Genomic DNA, 10,761 nt, shown 5'->3' on the forward strand with positions numbered 1-10,761 from the left:
AATCCTATCGAACATCTATGGAAAGAGCTGAAACTTGCAGTCTGGAGAAGGCACCCATCAAACCTGAGACAGCTGGAGCAGTTTGCTCAGGAAGAGTGGGCCAAACTACCTGTTAACAGGTGCAGAAGTCTCATTGAGAGCTACAGAAAACGTTTGATTGCAGTGATTGCCTCTAAAGGTTGTGCAACAAAATATTAGGTTAGCGGTCCCATAATTTTTGTCCATGCCATTTTCATTTGTTTTATTATTTACAATATTATGTTGAATAAAAAATCAAAAGCAAAGTCTGTTTTCTATTAAATATGGAATAATCAATGGTGGATGCCAATTACTTTTGTCAGTTTCAAGTTATTTCAGAGAAAATTGTGCATTCTTCGTTTTTTGTGGAGGGGTACCAACAAATTTGAGCACGTCTGTATATATATATATATATATATATATATATATATATATATATATATATATATATATAATATAGGCAAGTACAGCAACCCTTCATCATTGCACACAGACAACAATATTAATAGTACTAATTAATTTTAGTGGTAGTATAATATAGTATTTGTTTAGTGGCTTTCCAGTATAATATGGAAATCAAAGGCTGTTCAACAGTCCAGAATCTGAAATGCAAGAAACCCTGCCATGTCCTGAAGACAATGTCATGACCTATTGGCAGTGGTGGTATTGTAACGCCCAGCTTCCCTCTTTACAGAACTGAAGAATGGAGTTCCATCACTGAGCATTAGCCACGGCTCAGGCTCCCTGCAGCTCCAGCTTCCCTCCAAGGTCAGAGTGGCAGATCGGCGCTGGCACCACATTGATATAATCAGCAATGGGAAGGTATGTACCAACAACACAAAGAAAGACATTCTGATTTGACTTTCCTCTTAAAGAGCAATTTTGGTACAGGCATGAATGGGGACATTTATCTCAACTAATGTATTGATCTTCTTGTTATTTAGATCCACTTTGTAAATCATTTTAGTTATCACATCCCGGTGACTTTTAAAACTCAGAGGTTTGTGTGGCTTCAAAAGGGCTCTCAAACATGTCTTCTGTCCAAGCTCAGCTGGTACACCAGAGTGTAACCAATAACCTTTTCCCTGGCACATTTTACCCCTAGTGGGAGCTCTATAGAGGCCGCAAAGTTTTAAAAAGACAACAGGATGTGATGACTGAAACACAAAATGACATACAAAGTGATTATAAACAGCAATACATGCTTTACTGCAGTATTTCAGACCTGCACCAAGTCCTGAATCTTCATCAAATTAAAGTAAGCTTACAAGCACACCTCACAAAGGGGTAAATGTAAGTATAGGCGCAGTGCAAATAATTCAGATTGCACTGCAGCCAGGCAATTATTTTGCACTGCACCCTATGTAAGCTTAAGAGCATTGCAAATTACTCAACACACACAAATAATGACCCGCAATTATGATAATGAGGGTCTTAATGAGAGCATGGGTCTATTTAGCTTGCAGAGTTAGGAGTACAGAGAGCAGTAGTCACTGTATGACATTTGTGGAGGAAAGGCAGCAAAGTCCTCTTGGCGCACGGAAAAGAAAAGAAAAGTTTTCTGAGAAGGAGCTGAGAGTCCTTACGGCTGAGGTCACTCAGCATGAAACTGAGTTGTTTGGAAAAGCCTCAGCCAACATCAGTTATGCTAGTATCCTTAGGAAATGATATGTATTGGCCAGCCCTTTTTAGCATGACATCCAGAAATTTGGCTATCCCTCCAGACATTCCAACTGTGGTCTAAAAAGAACTAGAGGCTAAGTTGTGCAGAGAACATAGTACTTTCACATGTGCAGGGATACGGTCCCTTGATTGACGCTGGGGTCTAGCTCATCCCTCAATTCAATTAGGTCTAGGATGACCTGCGGAGTGAGACGGTAACGCTTTAGCATCGCATCCTCCAGCATCCCAAACAAAGTGACCCTGGGATCGAATATGCAGGGTCTTCTTTATCTTGCCCTTCTCCTCCGAACGTGTTCCTGCCTCACCTCAACAACAGCCAAGTGTCACCACATCAGGAAGTGTACCACAGCAGCCATCCTGAAGCCAATGACAGGTCTCTGCAGGTGTGTGCTTTTATACAGCTCTTAATTACTTGTGTCTACAATGGTTTGCACCTTGTATAAGAGGTGTAAAGTTTTTGGAGGGCCAGGAATTGCCTAAGTGCATGGCAAAATCCTTACATCACATTATAATTTTTGCGCTTAGCATCTAGATCCCCCACAATTCCATGCTCTTTTCTTCATTTGAATGCATTTCAATATAATTGTAATGGATTAATGATGGCAAAGTGCAAATTTGATAGCGGGTGCAGAACGGCAGGTGAAAACCTTTCTTTACATACGTCACATTTTTAGCGGCCGGTAAAATCAGACTTTACGATGACTAAACGTGATTTACGACAGCATTATGGGGGTCTTGCACCCGCAAATCATAGACTTTACGATGACTAAACGTGATTTACGACAGCATTATGGGGGTCTTGCACCCGCAAATCACTTTGTGCGTATCCATACATTTACCCCCAAAAAAGCAGCTATAGTGAGAGCACTCAAAACAGCGATAGACTGCCCTGCCACTGAGTGCTCTTCCTATTGACCTGCCCATGCCCCTGGAAATCTTCAAGAGTTTTCATGTCATGTCCCTTCTCTGAAACCAGCCAAAAGGAAGGCATTTTAATTAGAACAGAGTCAGCTAGACACATATTGATTTCCCAGATGTCAAGTCCATCATACTGCAGGGAGTTGAAGGCTTCAGTGTTGGGGGTGTGCACTTGTCTCCCTGCACGAAGGAGAACTCAAGCCAGACTTTTTGTTTCAGTTTAACAGGATAGTTTGTGTTAGATTCTGTGTCACTTTTCTCAGAAGGTTCTGTAGCCAGGTTTCAAGCATGAACAAGGTGGTTCCGTGAAGTACTTCCTAAGTCACTAAGAAAGTCAGTTGGTACCTGCAAAGCATTGGCTCTCCACACAGGAGTCAGTTTGGCCGTCCTTTGAAGTGGAAGGATAGTCAGAAGATACAGGTTCATATCTAACCTCAGACAATTTACTTGCTTGTATGCAGTCTATCAGTTAAAGTATTCTAAATATGTCACAAACTCAAATGTTCAAGACCATTCTAGAGACAGTCTAAAAGTATGTGGTGATTTAACATAGGAAATGTATAGATTGATCAAACTGGTGACAACGGCAGAAGCTGATCAAGAGGCAAGTATGCTTCTCATGATGATTGTACAAGTTGCAAACACTCACTGGTTACATCATGATTGACTTGTCTCGCCTGTCTCAGACTGTGCAGCTGATCCTGGACCGATGCTCTGGGGCGCTTGTGAATGAGGTGGAAGGACTTGGCGTTGAGGTGGTGGAAACTGACAAGACTATGTGTAAAACATCTGGGGAAACACCAGGAAAAGAGAGGTATGCGTGGACACTGTCTATGTATGAACTCATTGCATTCATGTACTTATTATTCAGTTGTATATTGTATTAGGTTACATAGCATTGTATTAGAAATAACCACATCTATAAACCAGACAGGTCCTTCACCTGAAGTTAAGGAAAAGCTATTTAACAAGGCCATGATTCAATTTCTACAAAAGCATTGAATGGTACTAGCTTGAATGTTCACTTTATGTACAGCACTGCCACAACATTTACACTCATCTGTAATCTTTCTACATTTAGTAGTAGGCATTCTCATTAAACAAATTGCTCTCAACATCATGAAATAGCCCAGCACACCCGTTGCCTAATGATGTAACTATGCATTTGTGTTTTGTTTTGTTTGTGGTAGGTTCCTCGATGTTAATCAGCCTCTGCAGCTCGGTGGAATGAAGGATTCCTTACCGTACCGAAGAACCCAGCTGAATTTCAGGGGTTTCACTGGCTGCATAAGAAATCTGCTTGTCGACAGCCAAGTCAGTAAGGCTCTTAATTGGGTGGTGTACTACATACATGGGGATTCAAAAGTGGTTCAACAAGCTGTAGCATAAAATGAACCCATGACATGACAGTGACATGCAAAGCTGTCATGATCGTGTGATGCATTACTCACCTCTATATTAACCCACAGGTATGTTGTTGCCTGATCACTGCACAATACATTTTACGTCCTTGCCATGAATAATATACAAGTTCTTGAACTCCCCTACCTTACTGTTAGTAAATTTAAGTAACTTTTGATTACAAAAAAAAAATAGGAACTGGGAATAGAGAACATTGTTGTCTATGCATGAGGACATGTCGAATGCTAAGTGTGTTTTATAAAGTTATGGACGAAGTTCACAAAATAAAACCTCCCCCTCTCTGTGTTTATCCTGTCAGGTGTATGACTTGGGCAGCCCAGCGGAAAGTCTGAATAGCGCCCCTGGCTGTGCTCTGACTGACGGAGTGTGTCAGACCGCTGGGGGGCTTTCCTGTGGTGCCCATGGGAAGTGCCTGGGTGAATGGGGCTCCTTCAGCTGTGACTGTCACCCAGGCTACACCGGCCATAAGTGCGACAAAGGTAAGCAGAAGCAATGCACTGGAGAATGAAATGTAATTATCAAGTGACTTTATTGTTTGTGTGTGTGTGGGTGCACCTTAGTATGCATGCGTTTGGATATGGTAATTCTAATAAAGCAGTGAGTGAATCCCATGGGATATAGTTCCCACATACCAAGAAACACACAGCTCCGTGTTCTGCAAGCACCTACATTATTATGTCCTTGTAGTATATCATATTTTCCTCCTTAATGAAAAGTCAAACCTAGACGTATGCTGTGGCCTCCAAATGATTTTCGGTGTCTTAAAGTTGTTGCGATGGTTCATATTATATCATGGAAACTGCTTCAGTGCTTAAAGAGAGCTGCATAGGAAGATTTTCAGATTTTTTTCATGCTCCTTGTGTTTGGCTCCCTGCAGCTCAGCCAGAATGGTCTTTTGAAAAGAACAGCCTGATCCGGTACCAGCAGAGAGTAGCAGGCAGTCCCCGCAGGACACAGGCCCAGCTCCTGGTGCGCACACGAGGCCCCTCCGGCACCCTGCTCTCCATGGCCTCCAGAGACGCCTCAGAATACATCATACTAGAGGTGAAGGGTTCAGTACGAATGGCACTTATCCTAAATTACAGTGCAATAATTTAAGGAGCAAGTGTCCAAATATGTTTAATATGGTAACAGTAACATAAAGGGAGTGTTTGAATTTGAATTATTTGAAATCTTGTATTTGAAATCCTGCTGGGCTTGAAATACTTAGAATAAATGTTCCCTGTTGTGTGGAAAGGTTGCATGCAGGTTCGCCACAGTAAAGATGTGATTTGTCGTTCCTCATGAATGTATTTCTCTATGCAGACTGTTGACGGGCAGTTCGGAGTGCGGGTGAACCTTGGGGATGGGAACCACTCCCTGCGGCTACAGGCCTCACGCATAGACAATGGCCAGTGGGTTCTCCTGAACCTGGATCGCCATGACAATGTGTTCACACTGCGATTAGACCACGGGGGCGGAGCTCGACAAGTCAGCGCCACCCTTGGCAACAAGCGGGAACTCGTCATAAATCCCTCCAGCGTGCTGCTCGGCAACAGCCTCTTGGAGAACCAGCAGAATGATTTCCAAGGTACGTTGAGGAAACACAGTAGCTGGACACAGGATCATATAAGGCTCAGTTAAAATGGAAATCTCTGAGGATGAGCAAAGGTTTGGTTTATTCAATCTGTCCCTCAGCTGAGCACTGGAAATGTACAGAATACAGAAGAAAAAATCTCAGATAAATGACAAACAAACTGAATGCTCAGAACTCAATGCAGCAACATTCAACTGTGGACAAAAAAAGGCTGACGAGAACATGAAAAAAAGCTGCCACATTCTCCCTCTAGTGGATGATAACAACAATTACAGTGTCAACTACTTAGTATTGCTGCCTGCTTCGGTTGCATGTCTTTTGTATAAAAATGGTAACATATTAAACCTTGGTCTTGTGCAGGCTGTATGCGGGATGTCAGACTGAACGGCCACTCTCTGCCGCTGGACGGGAGGAGCACCGAGTTCAGCACGGTCCTAGACCAGAGGGGGGTGCTGGGGGGCTGCCACTCTGACACCTGCAGTAGCAAACCCTGTTACAGCCCCTTGTACTGTGTGGACCTGTGGAGGAAGCATGAGTGCAGGTAATATTGCAAGGATCCATACCTTCATTGTGTTTACCTAATATTGCAAAAAGTGATTCACAATAAAGAAATATTAAGTATGGCCATTTGTCATCTACAGTATGTTATGGCCATTTGACATTCTAACACAAACACAGGTTTAAACATGTCCAAGTTCCAATTTCTTCGTAAAGCTAGTGAACAATTTAACTTAATAATGCTTGAAAAAGGGGATTTAACAACACATAATATACAAAACCAATTGCAATGCTGACAAAATGCAGACGCCCACCAAGCTGTATATATAGCTGTAAATATATTGTCTTGTTTTCCTCTTCACAGATGTCCATCTGGCCAGGTGACGGTGGTGGATAACGTGTCTGGCCTCCAGCAATGCGCTCCTTCTCCCTGCGTACCACTGACCTGCCACAATGGGGGCACCTGCATCGCTCAATCTCTGAAGAGCTTCTCCTGTCGCTGCACGGAGGGGTACAAGGGGCAGCGATGTGAGATCAGCCAGGTGAAAACAGGGAAGGCAGCGACACTGAGCCCCAGCTCCATCCTGGCCATCAGCATGTGTCTACTAGTCTTCCTAGGTATCTATGAAAACTTTCATTACAGCAGCTGGCCTCACTTGGAATCCAAGATATTCTAAACTGGATTGTTTTTCTATCTGTTCCTTCCATCTTTCCTGGATGAGTTTATGTGTTTAAATATGACTCCCCCGTGCCTCTTTGAATGTGTACTTTTGCATTTAGGAGTTTATGTTACTACAAAAAAGTATAAAAACAATATCCTTATCATTGTATACAATTGGTTACCTTACCTGTTCCGGTTGTTCCAATTATATTTTTTATTATTAAATTAAATCTATTTAATCCCAGACCTGACCTCAAAGTACTTAATCATGCTATTCTACCCAATAAACCTGTGTTGGAATAGGTTTGTTTAACATGCACTAAATACAATAAAGCAACAGTGGAAAGAAGCCTGCATTAGAGCGTGTGTACGACTTTCATGGCAGCGCTGTTTAGATAATGAGAATGGACACGGTTATCTTGTACCATATGGTCTGTTTTCATATAAAACGTACTTGGAGCTACTACTATTAAACACAAGCCCTGAAAAGGACAAAACGACCTAAGAATTATACTAGTGTAAAAATGTCAGTGTAAGAATCAATCTGATCTTCTGTTTTTCATCCATGTCTAAACATCCCTAACCTGTAGGATGTATGTACAGTAACTGTTTCAATGTAAGTAATAGTCATGTTTCTTGAGGTATCTGTTTGCTGTTTGTCTGTCCTCAATCTGTACACTTGTTTTCTGTGTTCCAAAGTAGTAAGGCTTTTCAAAACGAATAAAATGACCTACTGTAAAGCTTGTTTCCGTAATATATGATGCATGTATTAGGCCATGAAAACCAAAGTTTAATAAACTTCTATGTTGCAATTGTGTATTTTACACATCATTATAAATCCTAAATTCTAAAGTCAAAGAGGATTGGTTTGCCTAACGTTCTCCTCGCTCTTCGTTGTTTGTTCAGGTATTTTAGTCGCTGTCACGGTGTGGAACCAGAAAGGCAGCTCCAAGTACCAGAAGAGGGGAGTTTATCACATCCCTGCAGAACATGAGAGCTGGGAGGACATTCGGGAAAACATCCTGAACTACAACGAAGAAGGGGGTGGAGAACAGGACCAGGTAACACTGAACACATACTGCACATTAAAACAAATACTGGTTAACTGTAATAGGCAGGTTCTAATGCAAGGGCCGCAGATAAAGGTATACAAGTCACTTCTCCAAAGAGAAGTGTAAGCTAAGTAAAAGTTTAGAACAGAACATAGGAGGAACTTCATATAAATGCATGAAATAGCCAGGTGCAGTGCAAACATCTCGCACAATAGGATTCCCTTAGAAGTAGAAAATGGGATGAGTCTTGAAGGACAGAAGATCCTTTCTTGTTCTCATGTTAATTTATGTTTTAATGTGGGACATTTGAAATGCATTTCCAAAACTATACAGGACTGTATATTAGTTTGACCAGTAGATGGCAGTCTTGTCCATTCCACATCTGTTTATTCTATTCAGATTCTTAGATCTATTATTATTATCATCATCATCATCATCATAAGCATTAATACCCAAATGATGTCAAGTTGTCGTTCTTTTTCAGAATGCCTATGACATCACTGAACTGAAGAGGCCGTTGTGCTCCAGTTTGTCGCAATCGTCCTCAGGAACCACGGTTCCCCTCCTGAAGTCATCTCAGGGTTCCCAAGAAGAGGTGCACCCAGGAGCCATGCCCTGTTACCACCAGAACATCGGCAGCATTGCCAGCTGCCCCCCGGACTTCAAAAACTACGTCTCCAGGATAGTCTGGGAAGCAGACAATGATGCCCATGCAGTCCCAATGGACAGTGTTCACATTTACTGCGTCGAGGGCTATGGATCTCCTGCAGGGAGTCTCAGCTCACTGGAGTCCACCACGGACCAGGAAGACTTGAACTACGATTGCCTTAAAGAGTGGGGCTCCAAGTTTGAGAAACTCAGAGAGCTCTACAGGCGTCCCGAATTCACACTGACTCCAGGAGAGAAGTGCGAAATAGAACACACTTATTGATATCCCAGAGAAACTTTTTTTTAAAAAATTTAAAACATGTGTTTGTGAAATGCAAGTTTTACTTAAAGTAAAATTGCAATCCGCTACATTTTTTAAAATAAAATTATATTCAACAATATTCAAAGCACTGTGGCTCTGAAAAGACCAACAAGGATCTCCTATTTAATTTGCATCTGTATTACTGTGTTAAATGTATTTATTTCTCTGTATCTTTCAAAGATGAGCCTCAGAAAGTATTTTAATAACACTGCCTGAATTGCTGTATTCCTCAGTTATTTATATCAGTCTGTTGAGCTTTGAAATTAAAAGGGGAGCATAGTCCCTTCTAGTTGACATCTGCAATATGTATCAAATATGTTTCTTCTTCCCTTATGTATGTTTTTTGAAAATCATCAAATATCTTTGGCTGTAATTGCGTACAAAATCATGTAGAAGCAGAATTACACAACTTTAGTTAAAGGAATAGCAGCTTTGTAAAATGTGTCTAACAGCAGATTGATATTTCAATATGACTTTGCAGGGTGCAGGGCCGATATGTGGGCAAATGGGTAGCCAAATCAGGTGCCAAAAATCAACTATCATAAAAGAAAAAGTAGTTTATTATGTGCAAAATTCCATTGTGAAATATTTAGTAACATATACCGATTTCACAAAGAGGAGTGTTTTATCTGCAAAGCACAGAGAAGAAAACCACATCACTCGGATATGCCACTTAACGGCATGCTGAGTTCCACTCCCTCTGAGTAGCTCAGAGCTACAGAGCAGATTTCATTGGTGATCTGAGTGAACTGAAACATTGTCGCTCTGAGTTGCTCAGTTACTTAATGCACCCACTGTAACCCATTGTGATGCATCCCACTCAATAAATATAACTTGACATAGACCAGTATTATTACCCTATTGGTACCATATTATTACCCTGTGCTGTAAATACTGTACATACTCTTGTTTTCTAGCAGTTTAATGTCCCTTTTGTACATGACTTTAAATAAAATGATTTCCCTCAGTCATTAAGTGTTGGTGCTTTGTGTTGAAAGAAGTGAGGTAAAGTGCTTGTTTTTTTTAAATATATCATTGAAACTGTTTTCTTAACTATGCTTTAGATGGAGGGCTGCTGCTGCCTTGCAGTTCACACTCACTCCAGTGGTGTAGCTACAATCAGGCCACGTGACCTGTAACACAGCAGGTATCAGGAAGCAGCAGTTTATCTATAGCTGTTTGAAGTATGATATTAGCATATACTGAATTAACCTAAAAAAAAGGTGACAAATTGTCTCAGCACAATAAACTGATAATGTTAATACAGTTAATAAGAGGTGATAAAATAGATGTTAAAGCCTTGGTTTGCCCTCCTTTAATATGAACTTTATATGCACATTATCTGGTGCTTAAATTGGAGCTGAACCATGTGATAAGTCATGTGATCATTAGTAGGCAAAAAAGTGGGTAGAAGCAAAGATTGATATGTCTGAAAGGTGGGTGATTGGGACTGCTGTGGTCCTGATATTGTAGCACACTGCTCCTGATAATATTACCATAGTACTGCAATGGAATACAGCAGTGTGTGTTGTTTCATACCAATGTGATATCATTGGTAATTCAAAATACACAAATATGTTCCCTGTTGTACCATTCTATTAATGGTCTATACCATTTTAGCTGCCACCATTGCCCCTTAGTACTGGGAAAAGGGAAGTATGACACAAAAGGTTTATGTAATGTCTGTGTCCATAATGGTCCTGGTCCCTGTGCTATGATTACGATGTTACCTAGGGTTCAAGTTGTCACTTAAACCAAGTCTCTCCGAGCCTTTTGTTTTCAGAATAACGTATTAAAACTGAATTGATTATGTTATCCTTGGGTAATCTTTCTGTAAAGATAGTTTAGGACTGTACATGCTGGCCCTATCACCATCTAGCGATGATGCCCATTAACTACAACTTACAACGTGTTGGGAGACTGCATGTATATTTCAACCTACCAACAGATAATTAAATACAAC

General features: G+C 41.1%; 1 protein-coding gene across 2 annotated transcripts in view; it reads left to right on the plus strand.

The window, feature by feature from the left end:
• The window catches only part of LOC117435310 (neural-cadherin-like), a 78,785-nt gene extending 69,022 nt beyond the window's left edge, over nt 1-9,763 (plus strand). Inside the window, exons 24-33 of one of the 2 annotated variants that reach the window (XM_034058367.3) lie at nt 713-840; nt 3,306-3,433; nt 3,810-3,933; nt 4,340-4,520; nt 4,919-5,085; nt 5,347-5,611; nt 5,978-6,158; nt 6,480-6,733; nt 7,683-7,837; nt 8,313-9,763. In XM_034058367.3, the coding sequence (XP_033914258.3) occupies nt 713-840; nt 3,306-3,433; nt 3,810-3,933; nt 4,340-4,520; nt 4,919-5,085; nt 5,347-5,611; nt 5,978-6,158; nt 6,480-6,733; nt 7,683-7,837; nt 8,313-8,759 (2,030 nt within the window). In that variant the 3' untranslated portion in view covers nt 8,760-9,763. Of the gene's footprint in view, nt 1-712; nt 841-3,305; nt 3,434-3,809; nt 3,938-4,339; nt 4,521-4,918; nt 5,086-5,346; nt 5,612-5,977; nt 6,159-6,479; nt 6,734-7,682; nt 7,838-8,312 lie in introns of those variants that run through there. The other variant, XM_034058368.3, reaches the window with a different exon arrangement.
• The last annotated feature ends 998 nt before the right edge of the window (nt 9,764-10,761 follow it).

Source organism: Acipenser ruthenus, chromosome 3, assembly GCF_902713425.1.
Source record: "Acipenser ruthenus chromosome 3, fAciRut3.2 maternal haplotype, whole genome shotgun sequence".
Classification (NCBI taxonomy): domain Eukaryota; kingdom Metazoa; phylum Chordata; class Actinopteri; order Acipenseriformes; family Acipenseridae; genus Acipenser; species Acipenser ruthenus.